Consider the following 23,988-nt stretch of genomic DNA (forward strand, 5'->3'; position numbering starts at 1 on the left):
TTACATGCCTTTGCCACCATTAGTCCTCATGATCACAAAGTCAAGCTTATTCGTACACAACCTTTGATATTTCTGTTGCTATGTGCTAATATACATGCCAGTTCTCAGGAGAGAAAAGAGAATCCCTAGCCTACAGCATTCTGTTTGTGTGAAGCCAATTAAGATGCTGCCTCTAGTGCTTGGAGACACAGAGCCACAGAGACAGTTGCCATGGAAACCAATTTCCCCCGCACTTCCAGCAGAGCCAGAAACCGCTGAGTAATGTGCCTGCAGAGAAGACCTGGCACAAACACAGCTTCTGCCTGCGTTTGCGCTCCATTTTATGAGAAAAACAGACTAGAAATTATGAGGGAGACCACGATAGTATATACATGATTTATTTCCAATAACTTGGTATTTTATTGATCACATAAAACGGAGTGGGAGTCCTGATAAGTCTTTTGGTTCATTTGCTTTTGGTGCAAACAATGGATTCCAAAACATTGAGTAGCTTCTCATTTATATTCTGCTTAAGAAAAATCTCTAGTGTATTTTTTCAAAACAATGCTCCTGAGCCCATGTGCTTTAAACGTTAACTGGTCCTGATTTGAGTTATTCCACAGTTTACGTAGGAGAAGAAGTACTTAAAAATTACAGACTAGATATGGATTTCTTTTTAAAAATACCATTTTTGGTCACGTGAGTGATTGACGGTCAGGCTTCGAAGATAGAAAACAACCCTACATTACGTGATTTTATTCACAATATAGCTTCTTGAAAATCAGCAAATGTAAACAGCAGAGCGAAGAACATCAAACTACATTGTCATGTGTACTGAAATGGGTAGGATTATGTACCATCTTTAAGTGTGTGGATAAGAACAGTATTTCCATGGCTCATGCTTCTATGTGATTATTTATAAAGGCAAAACTGAAGGAGTTCTCCATCCCCACCCCCATTACCGAAAGAGCCTCCCGAAGACAGAGCTGTAGCAAAGAGAGCAGGGCTGAAAACCGTCTGATTGGAGAACCCCAAACCAGCTGTATCTTTGCAACTGGGGATACAATTTCCCATTCTCCTCCTTAACACCGTACCCTGTAGGAGCGAAACAGAACACAGTCTCCCTGCTGCCTGCCCAGCCTATGCTGCAGTCTTCCAGAGGCAAGGCCGGCACACACCTCCTGCAGGTGCCTGCCAAACCAAGCCGGCGTCCCTCAGAGAGACCGTGGATGAAAAGCATCACCGCATCATCGAGTGACAGCAAGCACACGGAAGAGATGCATGACTGGGTGCCTTAAGTTCCCTGGTCCCTCTAAAATGTCTAATATAGACAGCTTTGTGACACAGACGTTTGGGGGAGAAAGAGGATCATGATCGGCTACACACCATTTCGTCTCTGTATCATCTTGAAAACTGTGATCTAGATTCTGCCTTGAAAGTGAGCTGAGTTCCAAGGGCTACGTCTTCTTCTTAACCCATCCGTGTGGGGATTTTAGTGCAGGTTGACTTTCGTAGAAAAATTAAACTCTGGTAAGTTCAGGAGCCTGATACAGACTCCTCTCTCCCATGATATTCTCTACCTAGCCTAAAGCTAAGCAAGACCCCTTTGTTTGGCTAGTGCAACAACGAAATTGAGCCCCAAACAGGTTATCATAGGAACACTGGCCTCTCTTGTGTTCGGCGTCAATGTCTGAGGCTGAGAAAGTGCAAGTCAGTGTCTTGAAGAGCGTTTAGGCTCGTCAGCTGTCACCTGATTTTAAAATAGCATCCGCATAGCTACTTCTGGAGTCACTCTGTCCTCAGCATACGCAAGTATGAGGCAGGGACATATAGTCTGTCAGCTGAGAGAGCACATCAATGAAACGACTGCCCTGCCACCTCGGGCAGCTACAGCCTCCAACTACCTGAGAGCTAACGGGAAATGCATCGATGGGAGTGAACAAGTGCAGCTTGGGAAACAGCCAAGGCAGCAAACGGTACGCCAATGCACGGTCACCATGTGGTGAGGGCCAGGGAGAGCACAGACTCCACGGCAAGCAGGCTCTGTGAGCGAAATCCTGAGCTTGTGTTTGTCACAGTTTTAGAATGGCCTCGTGTTTCTCAGATGTCGGGGAAGAACAGCAAAGTTATCTGTAGATGGATGTGTCTGACGGCGTGTCTGTTCACTGCTCACGGCAGTGAAGCTCCTACTGCAGTGTGCGTTGATCTGGGCAAGAGTCTTGACTCTCCCATTATAAAATTTCTAAGTCAGCTCACACGGTTGCCTTCCACGCAGGCAGTTTCTAAGGCGGGCAATGGAAGCAGGAACCAGTCTGATGGCTCAGAGGCAGGAGACTGCCTGCTTCCTAAGTCCAGCTCCGAGGCTGCCTTCCGGAGCTGATGGAGCTGATCTCTCCTGGGAAAGCTGTCATCCGCACCACCAGTCCTCACATGGACTTGGAATCAGCATCTCTTTTGCTGATAAGCACCTCCAGCAGCCGTAGCTTTGCCTTTATGTGCTTGTATTCGCTGTATTCCTCGGCCATCGGAGTGCGATCTTCCTTCTGGACATTTCTAGAGGAAGCAAAGGGAAGAGGAGCTGAGGCTCACTTTCTTTCTGTTCTACAGGACAGCATGCATCAGGAATTACCATCTGGAAACTACGTGTTTTATCAACCTGCAGAATCAGTGTTGGTAATCGGGTCTTGGTATCTAGATGGGCTGGATTTAGACGAATGAAAAGTGGTTTTTCTCTGGAGATACCATGCTACTTCAGTGTCTATAAAGCTAATCTAGGATCTAATAGATCACAAACAACTAAGGAATGGAGGATTTTTTTTTCTGATTGTTAAGTATGATTTCACAGTAAGTTTCTCCAAAATAAGCAGATTTTTTTTTTGTTGTTGTTGTTTTTTATTTCTGTTTTTCAAGACAGGGTTTCTCCGTGTAACATCCCTAGCTGTCCTGGAACTTTCTTTGTAGACCAGGCTGGCCTCAAACTCCCAAAGTTCCACCTGCCTCTGCCTCCCAAGTGCTGGGATTAAAGGCATGCACTACCAAGTCGGGCAAGCAGAAATATTTTATTCATTCTTGACTTTCTTGGGGTTTCTATTGCTGTGATAAAACATCATGACCCAAAAAGCAACTTGAAGAGGAAAGATTTTATTTCAGTCCATCTTAAAGAGAAGTCAGGTAAGAACTAAAGACAGGAATCCAGAGGCAGAAACTGAAGAAGAGGCTTTAGTGGGGGGATTGCTGCTTAGTGGTTTGCTCCTTTTTACTGATTATAACACTCAGAATCATCAGCCCAGGGACAGCATGACCATATTGGGTCAGTCCCTCCCACACCAATAATTAATTAATCAAGGAAATGAACTACAGGTCCGGTGAAGGGAGGGCATTTCTCCACTGAGTTTCTTTTTTTTTTTTCAAATGACTCTACCTTGTATCAAGTTGACATAATACTAAGCCACACAATTGTTCATATTTTTCTCATTTTATATCTTTTATCTAATGAACCATTAAATTTCTATTTTTAAGGTTTATTTAATTTTATATGTATGAGTGTTTTTGCATGTGTCTGTATTCTTCCATCCAAACTCAGAACAGTAGGTGAATAGTGTATGTGTATGTGTGTGTGTGTGTGTGTGTGTGTGTGTGTGTGTGTGTTGGGAATCATTTATTGAAAGCAACCAATAGGTTGAAAGCAAAACTTAAGGGAAACGGGTATCTACCATAAATGTTGGCCTCAATCTGCAGATATAGCTTGATGACGTTTGTGGGTTAGAATGCTATTCTGGGTCATTATGGTTCATAAAGTAAATTATTCCCTGTACACTCTGGCAAAAAATTAACACCAGTGATTCCTCATCCCTTTCTTAAGCCATATTTTCTGTGATATCCAATAGATGTCGAGGAAAGTCCTTTATTAGGGACAGAAGGAAGACACAAGGGGAAGTGGAGGATTCGAAGTTAGGCTCACTCTTGGTTTAAGCTCCTCCAAGACAAAGTCTTTTTTCCCTCAATGTGGCACCAATGCAATTTATCGCCCTTTAAACCGTCTGTGGGCTCCACAAAATATAGTTCATGTATAGAATTCTGCACACAACATGTGAGAAGAATAATGTGAAAAGAAAAGGCATACAGACAGACACATCAAATTAACACTTTAACAATGAATAGTAAATTGACTTACGTTGGCTATTATTATTATTTTAGGAATTACTTCTCTTGTCTGCATATCCATATTCTAAATAGTCTGCAGTGTGTATGGGGAAAGACAGGCAGATCCATGCTTAACTGCATCTCACACACCGCTTTCTCTCAGCCCTGGCAGCTATGGTCTGAGTTCTCTCTGTTCTGTAGTGCTCCTGAATGAACCCAGGATTTTGTACAAACTGAGCCATATCCCCAGTCCATCTCTGGGTTTTAAATTGGGGCTAACTCCCCCGTTATCATTCTTCTGCCTCTTGTTTCCTGAGAAAAAACTCAATGCTGACAATCTGAAATTCAGTTCCAAGCTACTTGTTTTCACTGAGAAGCAAATGTGACAGACTGGTGTTGTGTATCAGCAGATCCTGTACAGGTCCTGCGCTCTGTATGAGAAGCATTTCATCTTAAATACACATATAGATCTCATAGTGTCACTGAAAATCCTTGAGGGTCCCTAGGCACAATAAACCCGAGGACAGAGGCAGAGGGGGGGCCTGGAATGCGGAATAAGAGATGAAGGGAAAAGGAAGAACAGAGAGACACACATACCTCCCATTCTGTCTGAAAAAATTGTCCTCAAAATCATGAAGTTTCTTTCGAATCATTTTCTTTTCTTCTCTCATTTCCTGAAGGTATTCCAAGAGCTCAGGTCTAAGAAAAAAAATAAATTACAAAAACTTAAATATGAATTGTTATACATGTAATGAACATGTGGTTGGATGGGAGCGGAGAAGAAAAGGAAACAACTTAAGGGTCATGGTGGCCTTAAGGAGTCACAGGGGATCTTGCTACTCCTGAGTTATTAGATCTTATGAAACCCTACAGCACTTTGTCATATAATTTTTTTTTTTTAAAGAACAAAGTGACATCTGTACTCAGTGCTAAATGAACTGTGGTGGACAGAGCCACAGTGTCATTCAGAGACCTTCTGCTTGTTTAAGCAAGATCTCAAAACTTCCTGCAATAAGATATATGAGAAAACTGATAAATTGATAACAGTGAGCTTTTTCTTTCCCTCTCTCCCTTCTCTGCTCCCTCCTCATCTCTCCCACCCTGCTTTCTGTTCTCTCTCTCTCTCTTTCTCTCCCTCTCCCTTCCACCCTCCTTCTGTCTTACCCTCTCCTCACTCTTTCTAGATAAGGTTGTACTCTGCAGCTCAATTCACTCTGTAGCCCAGGCTTGCCTCAAACTCACATATTCTTTGGCTTTAGCCCCGGGCCCATCTCTGTTGTTGTGTTTTTTTTTTGTTTTGTTTTTTTTAAAATCATTATCTTCTCTATTTAAACATACTGTAGGTAAGTCATTTGTGATTTTTTTTTTTTTTTGGCCAAACTAACATTTATATCGTTATTTGCATGAAGTCACTTTAATGTCACTGCCCAAACAACATACATCGAAGCAGAGTGGAGGTTTGAAAGGCCCGAGTCCTGGCTGCATTTTGATGGCATTTTGTCATCCATTGGTGAGATAAATCCGTCAGCATCGTCCTCAAGTTGCTCCAGAAAACAGTGTGCGCTGCAGTCTGCTTTCAGCGCGACGGTGAAGTCTGGCTTGGTGGGGCTGTCATCTTCTGCTGCATCCTCTTGTTCCTAGAGATACATGGCAATCCAAAAACACTCTGAGCACGCTTTGGAGGAGTATGTTCCCATTACAAGTGTCATTCAGAAATCACCAAAGTCACCACATTCACATGGTTTCTTCTCTATTTTATTAAAATGGTGGCACCAAGACTAAGTATGGAAGGCAAAGCTGGACAAAGCCAGGAGGCACTTTCTACCTCAGCAGGGCTTTATGTCTTTAATCTCTGCTTGGCCCAAAGAAACAATGCTTCAGTATTCTTTACAATATAAATTGTTTTAAAACTTCAGACAAAACTTGATTTTTAAGTAAACAATTCTAACATTCCTTTCTATAAGTGGAAGTTAACAGTTCCCACCTATGCCAGTTTTACAAAACGTAACTGAGGCAGCATATGCCCAGAACCTGGGGAGACACAGCTGGCAGGCAACACCCGCCGGCCTCCCTCTCCTCTTCTACCTCCTCTGGATGTAGGAGATGAAGGAGAACAGACCCAAAAGCCCAGGCAGAGCTTGGGTCTGAATATACTGCTTCACAGCGTGACCAAAATCTGTGCGGAACAAATGTCTGTGTGCGGTCTCTCAGGTCAGATTTAAAGGAAAGCTGTTAGCAAACATTTCACTACAGCTGAAAAGGGATAGCAAGGAAAGCAACAAATAAGAACGTAGGATTCCACTTCTCAAAAGTTCTACTAATGGGCTGGAGAGCTGGTCTCCAGAGACACTACACACACACACACACACACACACACACACACACTGTGCACAGACATACATTCAGATAAATACTCATATACATAAAATAAAAAGTAAATAAAAATCTCAAAAGTCCTCCTAATTATATTCCAAGTCTGGAGAGAATTTGAAATACCCTGTTAATTTTTTTCAGATGAACCTAACAAAACTACTCTTGGTGGTCTTGGAAAACCATGGGGAAAATTATATACAAAACATAGACATTGAAACAAGCTCATAAATGGTAGATACTTAGCATAGCCCCCAAATAATGCATATCTGGGAAAGAACCAGTGACCCTAGTACTGGCTCCTTTAAACCAGTTATTCTTTTTTGATAGGACTGATGTGTTATCTGGATTTTGATAAAGAACAAAGTGCCCAGAGATCCACCAAAAGGAAAGGTGAGTATTAAAATTTCAGCCAAGATGGTGACAAGAACCCGAAGGGAAAAGTCCAGAGCAGGCTCCTTGCCTGAAGGCACCAGTCAACAGCGATTAGTTCCATAGATGGCGATAGGAAGGGAGCAATCCCCGTGCGCATCAGTGGCAGGGTGGAGATGCCATCCAGATTGCTGGAACGCAGAATCTCTATTTAGGTTACTACATAGAGCTTGATAATGGTATAAAAAGAAGCTGGAAAGTTCAAGGTTCTCTAAGTAGGTTAGGAAAAGAAAAATCTGGATGCATGATCAATAAGAAATTCACAGACAGGCATCATGGGATCACAGGATCCCTCAGCATGATGGGAGTCACATAGAGGCGGGTCACAGACAGTAAGTCTCAATGGTGTGATTTTATCCCCTAGGAATTTGCAATATCTAGACTCATTTTTGGTTGTCAGAACTAGAGAGGGGATGGTAGAAACTTGTAGGTGGAGACCTAGGGAGCATCCCTCAGCAGTTCTCCTGACCCAGTGCTGACAATTTGATCAGTGAATATCTAAAACGAGCTGTTGACAGAGTGTCCGTTACACAGGAGACAGGGTTTTGAGACTTGATAGTGTCTCTGCCAGCAGGAAAAGTAAGGCCTGGCTCTTGCTTTACTGTCCTGGCTAAAACATAGCTTGGATAAAACCAGATCTGGGGAGACACAAACCAACTGACTTGTGTGTTTGCAGCAGAGCCAGGGACAGCTGAAGGGCCTGAAGCCCACATTCCATGGCGAGCCACAAGAGCTCAGAGAAACGCTTCTAAGGCCAGGAGCAGGGTGGGAGGAAAGGCACGCGCGACTGTAAATGTGTGAAGAGCCATAAAGAGAAGCAGCCATGTGCGTCTTCCCTGGCCTTCCAGAGCGGGGCAAAGTGTGTGTGTGGAATGTAGGGGCTAGACCAGCTACAAAACATTAGTGTTCACTGTAACTATTTTACACTTATCAAAATAACACATTCTAAAATTGCATGATATATAATTGTATTCTAATTTGTCATTAAAGCTAGCTAAAAAGCCGGCAAGGTGTTCGTTGCTTTTGTCACTCAGCTCATGTGACACGCAGCCTCGTCCTCCCATGGCTCCGAAAGTGTCTGTCTTGAGAACAGAATCCTATTCCATTGTGCTTTAGAGGGTTCCTGGAGTGGACAGGAAAATTCTCTGGGCTTATTGTGGGTTGAAGGCCCACAATAAGAAGAACTTTCAGAACTTGAGCTGACTCTATTTCACACAAGCTGGTTTCTTCCCAAAAGCAAGCACACCCAGGGATAAGTTTTAAAGAAACCACATCGACTTGGTCTTTTCACCTCCAAACACACCAAATTGTGAATTGTATTAGATCTCCTATGTGTTATCAAAAACATGCTAGTGGCTATGTCTGATTAGAAGAAATGAACCAAAGACAGCTGTATTTACAAAAGAAATGTAATCACTGCAAAATTACATATAATTTTGAGCATAATGGGAGCCAGTAGGCAGTAAGCCACAGCCAAAATATTCTCCTTTAAAAAGTTTTGCGAAAGAATAAGCAGGGGTAGATTGTCATTGTCCAAGAGGAGCATCATTAGGATACCTAGCATTTGTTTAATGAGGTGATTATTAGGTGTCACATCTTGCACGTATTCAAGAGCATGTTTTTACCTGGTAATAAGCCCATTATAAGCTTCTGAGAGAAGCACGCTAATTTTCGTATACAAACTGTCCAAATTTGCTCAATTACCAAGATTCAGATCATCTGTAAAACTACCAGATGGACAAAGCGTGTTGCCTTTCACTGATATCAAAGCATATTGTAAGAAAATAGCTGTAATTTTGGAGATCTAATATAACATACCAGCCCTGATGTTCCAGGGCTGCACTTGTAATTTTGGTTCTATTTAGTAAAGCCATTAAGAGGGTCTGTCTGTCTCATACCTTAAAATTGGGTATTGTCTCGAGGGTTACCTTATTTCAGGCAAGGAAATGAAGCTTCCTATTGATCACCCTCAATAGATTATTCTGAGATAATCATTCCTAACTACTGGAAATAAATCACCACTGTCGCCTTAGAATGTCACAAAAATATGACAGGCTCTAAAACCTCACTTCTGTCTTCTTTGGCCCTAACTAACTTCTAAATTGTAAACATTATTTTTAAAACAACAACAACAACAACAACAAAACAAGGTGAGAAACAAAACATTCTCTGTGATCAAAGTAAAAGCAAAACAGAACAAGTTAACAAAGAGGAGAACGGAAGGAAACTTTGGGAATTGACAAAGTTATAAAGATATAAGTAGGCCACGAATCCCCACAGCTGGCTGGGGCAGCTACTGCTTTGTAGGGAATGCCTGTTGGAACCACTGCCCAGGGACTGCCACTCCCGGGGAGGTTAGCAGGGTAGTGCTAGCACCAAGCTCTTCACCTTTATCTCCTTGAAGAAGGAAGCAGTTTCGCCCTCGATAATTGGCTGCAGCAAAGGGCTTCTCCGTTTGCTGGAGGGGGAACCCTGTGACAAGCATTAACAAATAGGATATATTATGAACTGCTTTTCCTTGCCTTATAGCTCTCAGACCATTCAACATACCAGTATTTACTACATTTTATAACCATTTGCCACCAAAAGCACCCCCTCCCAAAATCTAATACAAAGTTCTTCGGTGCCCACGAATACTAATGAGAGGACGGAGTAGAACAAGGATGTAAATGTGCTTTACAAACCAAACTCTCAGGAATCCCCCAAAGAAAGCACTTACCCACACCCCATCCTCCCTAGCTCCAGCGAGGACACCTAATTGTATTTGGCAAAGGACAGGAGTTCAAGGTCGCACAAGCCTGTGACATTCATTGAACATCTCTGTTGTACATTCCCCCTTTTTAGGAACCCTAAGTGTTCTTAACAGGTGAGAGACAATGGCTCCTTACATTAGTCATCTTATTAATCAGCTTATTCTGCAGGAAGTTTGCAGAAGAGTAACACCTTTTCATTACACCTGCCTACAGTCGCTGGATTCTCCCTCTTTCATAAAAACAAGTGCACTCCTAAAATAAATGTGAGAGACTACTCTAGGCTTAGAAACAAAGAAACGAATAACAAGATTTAATGAAGCACTAGATAATAGTAGCAGCTAAAGACAGCAAGCCTTTTAGTTGTGATATCAAGCCAAGGCTGTGACAGACAAGGGCACTGACTGAATCAGGTAATACTTCTCTCTGAGATGGACAGGCATTACCAGCCCCACAGTATCTAGCCTGAGGAGGGGATTCTCAGGTAAAAGACTTTCCACAGCCAGACAGGGGCTGTCATTCTCCCAGGGGCTCACAGAAGTTACATCTCAAGATGCTGGCCATGGTAGGCAACTTTCCAAGCACTAGGGCTCCCACTCTCTCTTTTCCCTCCCTTTCCACTCCCATCAGTTGCAAAACAAGGACCTTCTCTCTGGAGCTCTCTAGAGGGGCCTCCTCGGGCCAAGTTCTTAGGGAGTCATCCCTCCATGAATGGGGGACAGACTGCACCAGAGCTCAGAAGGCACTCTTTGGAATGCAGAGCCTGGAGAAGGTCCAGCCTTACCTCTTGGGCTGTGTCTCTAAGGAATGGGTTTAGGTGCTGGCCCCACGAGTGCCAGAGGAATGATCAAGTCATTCCTCAGGCGGTAAGACATGAATACACATGGCTGGTTCAAGTACCACAGCCCGACCTTTAATGAGAATGACAGTTAGGGTCCTATATGCATAGGTGGGGCTCCTCCAATAGAAAGGGGGGTTACACTCACAAAGATAGCATGGTTAGAGCCCTGTGTTGGTAAGTTTTTGTCAATTTAGCACGATCTACGGTCGTCTGAGGGGAGGGAGCCTCAGTTGAGAAAACGGCCCCATTAGATTGGTCTGAAGCATATCCGTGAGGCATTAGCTTGACTGAATGGGAGAGTCCAGCCCACTGTGGGAAGCACTACCCCTGGGCAGTTGGTTCTGGATTCTATGAGAAGGCAGGCTGAGTAAGCCAGGGAGAACAAGCCAATAAGCAGTGTTCCACTATAGCCTTTGTTTCAATTCCTGCCTCTGGGTCCCTTCCTTGAGTTCCTTCCCTGAATTTCCTTTATGATGGACTATTACTATAAGCTGTACTAAACCCTTTCTTCCACAAGTTGTTTTCCTAGTCATGTGCTCAGTAGTTGAAACCTAACAAAACCAGGTGTTCTTAGAATAGCCAGCGGCTGCCAAAGGAAAGAGAAAGAATTCACTCACCATGATGGGGACAGCACTGGCCCGGGACAGGATCTGTTTGACCAGGCGATACCTATCATACAGAGGTTTCATAATCTGACGCTCAGTCTTTGTTACCTGAAAAGCAAGATCAGGACAAGTGAGAAGCCAGCTCCCAGGTTATGCCGTCCCTTGTCCCAGCATGCTGTGGACTTTTGTGGCCCTAAGATGATACAATTTACAAAACTTAGTTAGACCGACATTAGTCAATAATATTTAGTTAATAAATAAAAATACTACAGGTTTACCCTGCCAATCATTGGAAACCACCCCGTTAGTATACTTTCTTCTGTGTCTGAATAATGTGCCATGTTCTTGGCCTACTATGGCAAGTCTAAAACTGCTACTTAAAACTCAAGGTGGGTGGCTGTTGAGACGGCTCAGTGGTTAAAAGCATTAACTGCTTTTCCAGAGGACCTAGGTACATAAAGCAGTCTGCAATCATCTGCAACCAGCTCCAGGGGTCCAATGGCCTCTTCGGGCCTCTGTGGGCTTCAGGTATGCATTCACATGGTGCACAAATGTATATGCAGGCAAGTTACCCACACACATAAAAGTAAGTAAATAAAATTTAAAGCACCCACACCCCACAAAAAACAAAAATCAGAATCAAAACAAAACTCCTTAAGGGGCGATGATGTGAGATGACTCAGCAGGTAAAGTTGCATATTTGCCAAGCCTGTTGACCCGAGCTTGACACATCCAGAACCCATATGGTAGAAGGAGAATTGATTCCCACGAGTTGTCTTCTGACCTCTATCTGCTGTGTTGGGCCTCCTCCCAATAAATATGTAAATGTAAAAGAGAATCCAAGAAACTCAAGGTTCAAAATCTCTGAATGGTTCATTCTCTCTCTCTCTCTGTGTGTGTGTGTGTGTGTGTGTGTGTGTGTGCGTGCGTGCAAGCGTTTCTATTATAATGTTTATCAACTTTAACCAACTCATTCAGTTACAATTCTTTCACATGAAATTGTTCCCTCTTAAAAGTATAATTCTGGCAAACAGAGAGTATTCAAGGAACTTCTGTTGCTGGAGCCCATTGGATGATTCATCTTCATTTCCTTCATCTGGCACGTGGCTCAAAATCTCTACGCAGCAAGAAAGAATCCAGTCCAGTTTCCTTGTATAGGATTTGAAACCCTTCATCATTTACGACTTCTTTCCTCTCCACTGTACTCCAAACTCCAGAAATAGACTAGATTATCTCATGCCTAATTATGTGTGATTCCCTTTACAAGAAAGGGGCGTTCTCTCTTCTCTATTTGGAAGTTGCAGATCATAAACCAGCTTGGTGCAGCCCTCTTTCCCTGTGCTCCGTCCTGAAAGGGTGAGTCTGTCCTCCATGCCACCACTGATGCTGGCTGCTTTTCTGTCAGCTTAGCACAAACCATAGTCATTTTTAAAGGGAGACCCCCAGTTGAGGAAATGCCCTGACCAGATTGGCCTGTGGTGCATTCTCTTGACTGATGATGGATGTGGGAGAGCCAACTCGTTGTGCACAACCCCACCCCTGGGCAAGTGGTCCCTCTCCCATACTATAAAAAGTAGGCTGAGTAAGCCAGTACACAGCATTCCTCCATGGCCTTTGCATCAGCTCCTGCTCCAGGTTCCTGCCCTGCTTGACTTCCTTCCCTGACTTCCCTTCACAGTAGACTACACGCTGTAAAATGAAATAAACCCTTTCCTCCCTAAGCTGCTTTTGGTCCTGGTGTTTATCACAGCAATAGAAACCTTAACTAAGACAGTATACCTTGTTCTTGTGATGCCTTGCAATTTCAAACCCTTTTATATTTTTGATGTGGGATTTCCCTCTGTATGCTGTGAATATGTTTTATTACCATTGGTTAATAAAGAAGTTGCTTTGCCAATGGCAGGGCAGAATATAGGTAGGCAGGAAGCTAAACTAAATGTAGGGAGAAAGAAGTAGAGTCAGGTAGATGCCTTGAAGTTGCCCAAGAAACAAGATGTGAGGTAACAAACCATGAGCCTCATGGTAAAATATAAAATAGAAATGGGTTAATTTAAAATATATAAGAGCTAGCTAGGAATATGCCTGAACCATTGACCAAACAGTGTTGTAATTAATATAGTTTTTTTATGTGTGATTATTCGGGTCTGAGTCACTGGGAAATGGAAGTGCAGTCTCCATTTTACATAATGGTGCCCAATGTGGAGCATGAAAGCGTCTCTCATAGGGAATGTTAGATAACCTTACCCTGTGCCAATATTTTATAAGTCAACCATTGGAAATTGCTTATGAATCACATTTTTGTTTTGTTTTTATTTTGTAAAGATAGGTTCTCTCTGTGTAATAGCCTTGGCTCTTACTCTGTAGACCAGACTGGTCTTAAACTTATAGAGATCTACCAGCCTCTGCTTCCCCAGTGCTGGGATTAAAGGTGTGTACCACCAAGTCCCACTCACTTTTACATTCTATCATAATTGTTCACACATTTATCTCCTGCTCACAATATAGCCTGTTGAATGTGGGAGCTTATGTTTTCATATTCTGAGTAGGTATTTTAGTACTTCATCCAATGGAAACATTCTGTACATACTTGCAATGTTAGTGAATGAACCTATCTAGGTATGACCAAACACATTGGTATACATGTATTTCCTTTGGTACCTCAACCTCAATGTACTATGAGGCAAAATCTATTTTTAGATTTGGTTGCTGTGCTTCTACATTCCATTATTATTACAAGCTTGAGAAAGTAAGAGTTTCTCAGGTAGGGAATCATATATGACAAGCAGCTTTACCATTTTTTTCAGTCTTTAGAAGATTCATCTTCAAAGACAGTTCTGGATTATGGAAATATGTTGTCTTGTCTGGCTTTTGTATAAGTCTTTCTCAACTTGGTCAAATAAATCCAAAGTAAATAATTTTGGATAAATTTCACCAGTTAACAGGGTACTGCAAAACATTGTGGGTTTCCTGCTGTTAGTAATAATAATAATAATAATAATAATAATAATCTGTCTTTTCACCTCTTTACTAGTTTTAAGAGTCATTGACATGTTTCTGCTTCTAGAAACATGCTTCTAGAAACATTTCTGTATCATGTGAAATTGAATTTTAAAATCAGTCACTTCATTAAAAATGATCATCATGACATCAAGGTGACTCAGACAGTCATTTCTTACAAAAGCGCAGACCTTACTGTTAACCCCCACACACCTATGACAGCGGCTAACACTCAAGCTGTGATGCCAGGCAAGGGCAGCACCTTCTGGGGAGCCATTTCACATGGGTCAAGTTATGGCCCACTCACCACGCTCCTCAGCTTATACCAAGCCCACTGGCCATCAGAATTCTCTGTGTGTCACCTTCTGATGGTAAACTGAAGAAGTCAGGTCAGAAAATAGTTGATGACTCAAATTAACTTGAAAATTACTTTAGGCCAAATATGCATATGCTTTCTCCTCAAAATCCTTTCTCTCCTCTTTCACAGCCTTAGTTTACATTTGAGTAGTAGAGCCGAATGACTTTGCAGTGTGTGAAAACAGAGTGCTTCTTAAGATGTATTTCTTACGACAAAGCAGAACATTAGCCAGTGTGGTGGCACAGGCCTTTAATTCTAGAACTCAGAAGGCAGAGGCAGGTGGAGCTCTGTGAGTTCAAGACTAGCCTAGTCTACATAGCAAGTTCCAGGGCTGCATAACAAGACCCTGTCTTAAAACAGACAAACAAAAAACAATAAACATGGGACAAGAAGATCAGGGACACGGCAGCATTCCCATTCTGTCTTCAACGTGACACAGAACAGGTCTACTGTTCACTTACTACTCTGGAAGAGTCAGGGACTATTTTAAAACTCAAAGGGACACTTCTCCAATAACTGTCCACACTTAACTAGAGGCAAGCCCAGGGTAGAAATCATAAAGTCTGGACAGCCCAGTGTGCCTGCCCTTATGTTGTGAGGGTTTTCTCCTATCCTCAAACAAAACTTTTCTACGATGTTTTGCTGGTGTTACCTGGATTTAAAGATGAATGGCAAAAAAATGACATATTTACTGTGATGCAAAAGACAAAATGAGAGCCACGGAATTTTAGAGCTAGGCAAGCCTTGTTCTTTCGAGGCTAAAATTGCAGAGGGGAATGCTTCCCCAAGGCAAGGGAGCTTAGACAACAACTGGGTGTACTGACTCCAGCCCAGGTTTCTCTCTACTCACAGATACATCAGCCTTGAATTAAGCAGGATCTAACAGAGGGATCACGGTTCTTCTAACTGCTGCACTTTGGACCCATTAATTTAGAAAAAGCAAATCTTTTATATGTTAAGAATAGTAGAACATTTGTATAAAGACTGGAAACTCCAAAACAACAACTAATCAGAGGTTAGTGTTTGTATATGGACTCATAATTTAAATGTTAACTTGACTATTCTTAATGTTGTGCTAGTCAACATGGTTCTGAAACACAGAGTTAAAATATATCAGTGAGGGAATGAATTAAGAAGAAGCCAGAAGCACTGGACAAACCCATTCTCTCCCCTGCACATTTATTATGAATGGTGATATGGGGGAGGGAACTTCAATTATTTCCTATATTTTTCTGTGACATCATTTTTGAAGACTTTCAACACTCTTGTTGAAAAGGACACGCTTTAATAATAGCTCACAGGAAATGAGAAGCTCACTTGTTTTTGTATGTCACATATGCCCATCTGCAGCGTGCTCAGCTAAAGCAAACAGCTTTGCGGAGAGCTGCATAGCACATGACTGTTTGACTATGATCCTGATGGCCAATGGCCTGTTAAATTGGAATCTTCAGACTCAGAAAAAGCCACGAGTTCTGACCGTCTACTTTATGAGATAAGGGGACTCGAAATGACAGCTTAGCATTGGAAATATGTGCACATTTTGTGTAATAGTGTTTGTGGTTTAGGGTTAACTATAGCACATATCTAAGAAATAAAAGTCTACTTTGATTTTCAGATTGGCTGTCTATCAAGGGAAGTTCGCTTTCTTTCTGAGGAAGTTAGAGCATTGTGACCCAGAGAGAGGCAGAGAGACCTGAGATCAGAGATAAATGACATTAATATTTGTTCTACAATTTGGTCTCTACTTTGGGAGATGATTGAATCTTGATCTATCTGAAAGGGAATAAGGCAAGATAAAGAACTAATACTTTGCATTCTTAATAACAGGCAGGTAAACAGAGTACACTCTTCCCCCACTGTGATTATCTAATGTCGAGCAAGCAGGAGAGAGGAGAACACGTGGTTGTAGTGGCAGTGAGAACCGTCATTTACTATGCAACCCCAAAGAAGCTATTTCACGTTATCTGTTTCGAGCTTACAGGTCAGTATACGTATAGATGTCTCTGTGTGTCTATAATCTCTTTTTCCTGCCGTGACAACCTGTAATAGGTATCTATCAACCAAGAGTTCAAAAGCTTACTTAAGCAGCCCCAGGTTTCTGCCAAGGTAAGTTCCTACAGTTCTGAGACTCACAGTATCTGCACTGTGGAATGAGGTACAAACCGAATAAAAATCTTCCCAACTGAAAGCCACGCCCACAACATATAGAACAGCAGCAACCGCAAAAATCCCTCTGCCACACAAACCCGTGTGCCAGTAATGAGGTTGATCCACTTAGAATGCAGCTGTGTGCTCTCTCAGGTGGGGGGCACGGGCCAGGAAGCCCTTGAAGGACTCTGTCAATATTCCAGCTAGAATCATCCTTGCAAGGGAAAGAACTATGCCAAGGGAAAAACAGTGTCACAGAAGCCCCCTGGTGGCCACAAGCTCCACACTTGCAATCCTGAGCTTCCATGGCAAAGGGGCTCAACTCTGCTCACAGCAGTCCAGCTCTGCTTCTCTGGTCCTGAATACTCCAGGACAGAAGGACACAATTTCACAATCTTTGAACTCTGGAGCACTCGCTATTTGGTTAAGTGCCTTAAAAAAAAAAAATCGGAAACCAAACTTGGCTGAAACATGAACATTATCCCAGAGTTCTAGTATTTTTCCACTGCAGGAACAGTCCAGCAAAATGAATCAGCACGAGTGCCAGAACTAAAAAACAAAACAAAACAAAACAAAGCAACAACAACAACAAAACCCTGATATTCTGAGAACTAAAACGCCACAGAGCGTGCCTGGAGGCCTTCTGTGGATATTCCCGGGGTTTACATTATGTGACAAGTTTTGTGTCAGTCACTGAGGATTAGTTAACTATTAGGTAAGCTCAGAGTCCTCACCCCTCTCCGCCAAAGCCTGTGATTGGAGGGATAGTTCTGTGGTAGAGGGTTTGCCTAGCCTCTGAAGAACATGGTTTAATAGTGTGCCTTGTTGAAAACGGAGTTTAACATATTATTTTGGAAGCTTCTGCATCGAAAAGAGAACATCATTTAGAAGAAATGATTAATTTCATTAATTCATTAAATTAGTAGTTATGACAGAGTGGAGGAGGAGTCCTGTATTTGTGGGCTTCATAAAAATCCATGAATCTAAACTTCATGCTTCCTGAGACCTGCCTGAAGGAACTGCTGCTGTTGCATTTTTTTTTTCTTGTCAACTCTCTGAAAAGAAGACTATGGAGAGTAGTGGACAACAAGCCTGTTTAAGTTCCCCAAGGAGGCGAGCAGAAGCCTGCCTTACTAAAAGCTTCCCTAGAGTTAGCAAGAAACACCTAACACACGCTTGCTAATTACCCAATAACCTCAGATGCTTCCTGATCTGATAAAAAGATGAAGCTACAGTTTGAACTTCCCACTTTGGGTTCTACACGTTGACAGAAGTCCTTTTTACATGCCGGCTGTGCCCTGCAGTGCAGAGAAATGGTTTTATGACATATCGTTCAGGTTTAATCCCTTTATAATATGGCTGTGGAAGCCTTGAGTCTCCTTCAGCTTACAGGGGCTGACTTCTTACTTCAGAATTTTATGCACTCTGTACTCTCCCCCCATCCTTTACCTCCCTTCCTTTTCAATAGAATATTGGCAACTTAAGTTTAGTTGTAGTCTAACTTGTTGCAATTCAATTAAGTTTAAGATCTAATACTTAACAGAAAGAACTCTATTGACCAAGCCTTCAGAACACTTAGAAAAAGAAAAAAAGAAAAGGCATCTATTAGGGGCACTATTTCCTGGATGGCACTAGATTACAGAGACTTTCCAAAACCAGACAACTGCCCCTTATGAGAAGGTTTGGTAAATCACATACCGGCCTCCCGTGGATGCTTTCATAGTACAGAAGGGCTTTCTGCAGAGCCACTTTCTCATTAGCAATCTGGTCCTTGGTCATATCCTGTGCAAACACAGAGGGAAGAAATGAAACACGAGGAAAACATTTGGGCACATTCCAGTCTCTTTATTTTGTCAAGCTCATTCAACGGAAGGGTTAAAACGCTCTGGCCAAAGCTCACATCGGCACGAGAGCCTCGTGACCTCCCACTGGAAGCACACAGTGCACGGCACCACTGTCAGCAGCTACCTGAATGTCATCAACACCTGCGCGGCAGGAGAGACCCACTGAAGACTTGGACTGAGCTGAATGCATTCAGCAATAGCCTATAACACAGACTATATACTCCTAAAGGTTTGCGTATAATCCCTCTACTCAGAGTCAAGCCACCTATTAACCTCAATAAATCCATTCTGCAATAGTCCATAGAGTGATCTGTTCTCAATCAGTAGTCAGAAACCAAAGTACTCACAAGGGAAACAGAACAGCTTCCACGTACTTCTGTACATGTGCGAGAAAATTTAAAAGGTATCTTTGTGTTTGAAGGAATTTGTGTGACCTGGCCTGTCCCTTGTCCTCTTCTCTCCTTTCACTGGACTTAAAACAGTAATGCCAGGAGATAGCAGAGGAGAGTATCTCCTGGCTGGAAAGCGAGCTACCAGGAGGTGAGTGTGGCAAAGGTTTCAGCACCAATCTGCACGACCTGTGTTCTCACTATATTGGCTGCACTGGTTGAGGATGGGCCATTCCCCCAGGCTTTCTAAGAGCATCACACCTTAATGTCCTCAGGGCGGCTGGACTCTGTTCGCTTCTCCTGGAGCTTCCTCTGAATACATTCCAGGGTAGCTTCAACGCTGGGCCTAATGGCTTTATCCACCAGTTCTTGCTTCTTCTCATCTTCTTTTTCTAGCTGGGAACCAAAGCTCTTGGGGAGCGTGTTGCTTCGTTGCCGTGTCCTGGGGGTGAGGTCCTCTTCCGAGATCTTTAGTTTTGACTCTAGGCAGTTAGATTTGGAAACAGAGATACAGAGTGAGGTTTGCTTTACCCAGGTTGCTTCAACTGTCATGTCAGTAACAGCTTAGCTATGACTTCTTTTTCTAGAGAGTATTGAATTATAGTGTAAGAGAAAATAAACCAAACTCGTAGGCTCTTCCTGAATCTACAGAAGTGTTTCCCAAACTCTAATTCCTGGAATGTGTTAGCTTTTAGCACCGGAGTTTTGGCTATCTAGGCTTGGCTCTGATTTCAGAAGTGGACAGCTTCAATGCAGTCCCTTAGTGCACATAGACGTGCTGATTTAAAGCCACTGACTACTGTTTTTCATCCAACCTACACACCCCATTTTATTGATTCCATGTAGCTGTTTCTGGGACTAGCTGCTAACTACATTAAGCTGTCTGAGGGAAAGGGCCCCCACCCTTTGCAGATTCGTCTCTGATGAGACGCTTTCTAGTATTCCAGTAAGTGCCCCTTCAGATTAAACAGCTGCTTCCGAAGTACTGACGTGAAACCATCCTTCTAAGAGAAGTGTGTGGCAATGAAGATGTGTTGGGGAATTCATATCTTATCCGATCTGGTTTGATGGGAGACTATGAAAAGTCTTGGGATGGTGTCCCATAAAGATCTGGGAGAACTGGGAACACCCCAATGCTGGCACTCAGCAGGACCCAAGGGATTTATCTCCTGGTTTTGTCTCCAGGCTTTGCCAGGAGGCTTCACTTACCTTTCAGTTGTTTCCGGAATTTGGCCAAGTCATTTGTCCACTTCAGAACCTCTGGGTTGGCCGCTTTATCACTGTGGGAGGGCTGGGGAAGGAAAGTCTAGAGTAAACATTTCATTGCTAGTTCTGATATTTCCACAGATTTCCTTAAGGGCAAATGAACGGATCTTTATGATCACTGATTCCTGTGAAGTCCGTATCCCCTTTTCTAGTATTTGCATGTTTCCGCTTAGGAGGCCAATGGAACAGAAAATGAAGGAGTTTGTGGGCTTATCTATACTGCCACTGCCATGACTTGGGAAGCTATGACAAAGCCAATAGTGAAAGGAACCTGCAAGGAGGAAACTGTAGAAGATAATTTTGAATCAAATTTTAGCTCAACAAATAAAATTCCCTCCTTTTTCAGCTTTTGTTAGTCTCTGCATCAGTGGTTCTCAACCTTCCTAATGCTATGACCCTTTAATATAGTTCATCACGTTGTGGTGACCCCAACCATACAATTATTTCATTGCTACTTCATCATGATAATTTTGTTACTGTTATGACTGATAATGTAAATACTGGCTATATACAGGCTAACTGATATGTTGCCCCTAAGGGGGCTGTAACCCACAGGTTGAGAGTCACCACTTGACATGCTGCAGGATGTGCTGGTGCAAGGAGACGCCATGGGGAACTCACTCTGTACTTCCTTTCCTCTTCAAACCTGTCCTCAAACTTGCGAATCTTCTTTTTAAGGGTCTGGATCCTTCGGGTGAGCTGCACAGGTGTCAGGTCCTCTTGCTCATCATCGTAGGACCCAAGGGAAGAGCTTCTCCGCCTGCAAAGAGCGTGATCTGGGTCAGTAGCCCCGTGAACGACCAGTAATTATGGGGAGTGACTTTGGGGAGTATAAGGCATAGAGGAGTGAACCATCCTCTCCCCTTTGGAAAAACCAGGTGGATGGGTGCATTTCTGACTTGGCGCCCCACATGCGCCAACTATTAAACAGGCCTGTGTGTCTTGCCTTTCCACTTACATTATCAGGGCAATCCGAAATGGACTATAAGCCTGCATGTTACATTGGACAGAGCTTTGGAAAGGAGGTGCTCATTGGAATTCACAATGAGATCTGCAGTTGGCCTGCAGCTCAAGTAGGAATAAGTAGGAATTCCAACTCAGCTTGTGTATTAGGACGGAGAGCTTCGGGTGTGTCTCTCCACAAGTTCCCAACTTAATTGTTACAAAAGGGCTGGCCGTCAGTGGGCTAGTCATTCCAACTGGTCCAGTGTGCCAGTGTGGTGTGACTGGGGAAGTTGCTCGTCCACGGCATAGAACATACCTCATGAAAGAATGGGAATTGGGGGGAGAAGGAGGCACTTCTGTGTCGTCCAGGTACTGCCTGCTCTGCCCATAGGCATAGAACCTGGGGGACAGCATGGGGTCACTGTCCTCATCCAGAAGCTGGTGAATCAGGCGCCCAGCCTGTGGGGAGAGGCGGGCTTCATCAGAGTCCATATTCTCTTGCTGCCAGGAAGGGATGGGCTCTGGAAAATAAATGTGGGTTAAGAGGTGAACATCGTTCTTGAAAGCATCGTTACCCAGTTTTCCCGAATGCTTTGGGTTACTGCCCTCCAAATGGTTTCTCATGCAGATACAAGGTCCAGAGTAGGCACTATATCTAACTGACATTACCACTGTACCTCATGCCCACCTCTGCCTTTATCTTCATGCTTGCTTCCTTTCAAAACAGAATTTGCTAAGGCTGCCCTAAGGTGTATATCTAATTGTGTATAATTCCAATTTCCCCAAAAGGTGAGTGAAACCTTTCCAATTAGGAGCACCACCGAAAGAGAAATGAGTGTCAGGGAGAGTGTACATACGCTGACTCTTCTGACAACTAAGGAGCCATGTCAGACTTGTGAGATCCTATTTACCAAGGCTTTACAGTCTCTGTGTGGGTCATTTGGTAAGCTGTCTCCCAGGGCCTCTCTGCCCAGGACATGGGATCAGCTGCTTCTTCCTGTACCTCTGCCTAGTACACAGGATTAACATGTTTTTCTCTGTGTCTTTCTTCATGGTACACAGGATTAGCATGCATCTCCCTGCATCTCTTGGCATAGTACATAGGATTAGCATGCTTCTCTTGTGCCTCTCTGCACAAAACACAGGATTAGCACGCTTCTCCCTGTGTCTCTCTGCATAGCACACAGGATTAGCATGCTTCTCTTTGTGCTTCTCTGCATGGTACGTAGGATTAGCCTGCTTCTTCCTGGGTTTTGCCCTTGTCGGTTCAGAATTTGATCCTGGAACTCACATGGTGGAAGGAGAGAATCAACTAGTCAAGTTGTTCTCTGAGTTCCACATGTTCACTGTGGCCCAGGTGCAACACACCCCCTGCCCTGTACAAAATAGGTAAATATTAAGAAACACTTTAAAATTATAGCCAAAAGACTTCAAAGTAGATCTTGTATGGCATGCCGTTTTCCACTTGTAATACTCTGCATAAAAGCTTCACGTGCGCTTGCCATTTAGTGATCCCCATCAGGCTAGTTAGTACTTGCCGAGACCTCAGATTCTGGGAGTCCTAGAGTTTGAATCAGAGAACACCTAGTTGCTCCTTCAACTACGAAGCTTGAAAATGTATGCAGCTATTTGGAATAAATGTGCTTAAGCTTTGTTTCTAGAAAGACAAGATTATGACCCCAGAATGTCAGAACCAGATTAACCGCATTCTTAAACCTCACATCCTTGCTACATGTGTTTACCAGGGAAGCAGGTAACAAGCATCAAGATACAAATCCTTAACTCACCCCAAATACAGTGTATTTAAGTGAAGGTCTAGGCACGACTGACAGGCAGGCTGACAAACACGTACACACATGTACATCTATACACACACATGTAAGTGTGCACATACTTAAAAACTGCCCAAATGAGTCAAGTGCCCCCATGGTTGCCAAGTCTGAGAACTACTGATTCCAGGCTGTTGAGAGATAAGGCTACCAGATGTAAAGAAGTTAAGCACAAGCCCCCAGTGAGTGAGAAGAGTGAGCCTGCCCGCTTGCCTTCTAACTTCTAAGTCAGTGTTTTGTTTTAGAATGTGTCAGAGCTACAAAAATCAGTGACGACTGTCTGAAACTCAGGAAGACTTCACAGTAAAAGAGGAAAGAGTAGCAGGTCCACCTAAAATATTAAGTCATAAAGAACAAGGTTTGAAAAGTTTAAAGGAACTCAAGCTCTGTAGGAACTCAAGCTCGGTAGGAACTCAAGCTCGGTAGGAACTCAAGCTCGGTAGGAACTCAAGCTCTGTAGGAACTCAAGCTCTGTAGGAACTCAAGCTCTGTAGGAACTCAAGCTCTGTAGGAACTCAAGTTCTGTAGGAACTCAAGCTCTGTAGGAACTCAAGCTCTGTAGGAACTCAAGCTCTGTAGGAACGGCAATAAATATTTTGAAAAATAAAAATGTTCAAGAAAAAAAAAGTCTTGTTTATTGAGGCTCAAAACATCGGGCAATGCACGTGGCTAAGACGGGAGACAAACATCTCATTCTTTGGACTAATGGTATCAGCTAACTAGCAGGTTTAGGACTGCGTAGCTCTACCAACACAAAAGGATGAAAACCGCCAGGAAAGCAGCGAGCCAGGGCAAAGGAATCTCTGTGGGAAACATGAACTTTAGTGTTAAGTTGCAGAAGATGAGACTGTTAAACTGACCAGACCACATCTTCTATTTCCTAAGATAAAAATCAAGTCAGTCCAGACTGGGAGAGAGTTAAGTTAGCCAAAGCAGCCCTGCAGCTGACCACAGCCGCTCCACAGAGGGGTAAACAACCGAGGGAAGGGAGAGATGCTTTGGGGGGGGGCATGAAGCTTTGATATCACAAAGTATGGTGTTGATATTGGCACGAAAGCATGCTGTTACTTTGACATTTCTATTCCTCAAGAA

The 23,988-nt window shown here is 43.1% G+C and overlaps 1 protein-coding gene across 2 annotated transcripts in view; it reads right to left on the bottom strand.

Moving 5' to 3' along the window:
• Nucleotides 1–361: 361 nt before the first annotated feature.
• Nucleotides 362–23,988, bottom strand: part of Fam13a (family with sequence similarity 13 member A) — a 90,753-nt gene continuing 67,126 nt past the window's right edge. Inside the window, exons 9-18 of one of the 2 annotated variants that reach the window (XM_048439634.3) lie at nt 21,384–21,588; nt 20,744–20,882; nt 20,066–20,147; nt 19,118–19,338; nt 18,322–18,405; nt 11,133–11,228; nt 9,313–9,396; nt 5,563–5,759; nt 4,720–4,821; nt 362–2,532 (exon numbers count right to left, since the gene is read on the bottom strand). In XM_048439634.3, the coding sequence (XP_048295591.3) occupies nt 2,406–2,532; nt 4,720–4,821; nt 5,563–5,759; nt 9,313–9,396; nt 11,133–11,228; nt 18,322–18,405; nt 19,118–19,338; nt 20,066–20,147; nt 20,744–20,882; nt 21,384–21,588 (1,337 nt within the window). In that variant the 3' untranslated portion in view covers nt 362–2,405. The remainder of the gene's footprint in view (nt 2,533–4,719; nt 4,822–5,562; nt 5,760–9,312; nt 9,397–11,132; nt 11,229–18,321; nt 18,406–19,117; nt 19,339–20,065; nt 20,148–20,743; nt 20,883–21,383; nt 21,589–23,988) is intronic. The other variant, XM_048439635.3, reaches the window with a different exon arrangement.

Source organism: Myodes glareolus, chromosome 6 (assembly GCF_982192425.1).
Source record: "Myodes glareolus chromosome 6, mMyoGla1.1, whole genome shotgun sequence".
NCBI lineage: Eukaryota > Metazoa > Chordata > Mammalia > Rodentia > Cricetidae > Myodes > Myodes glareolus.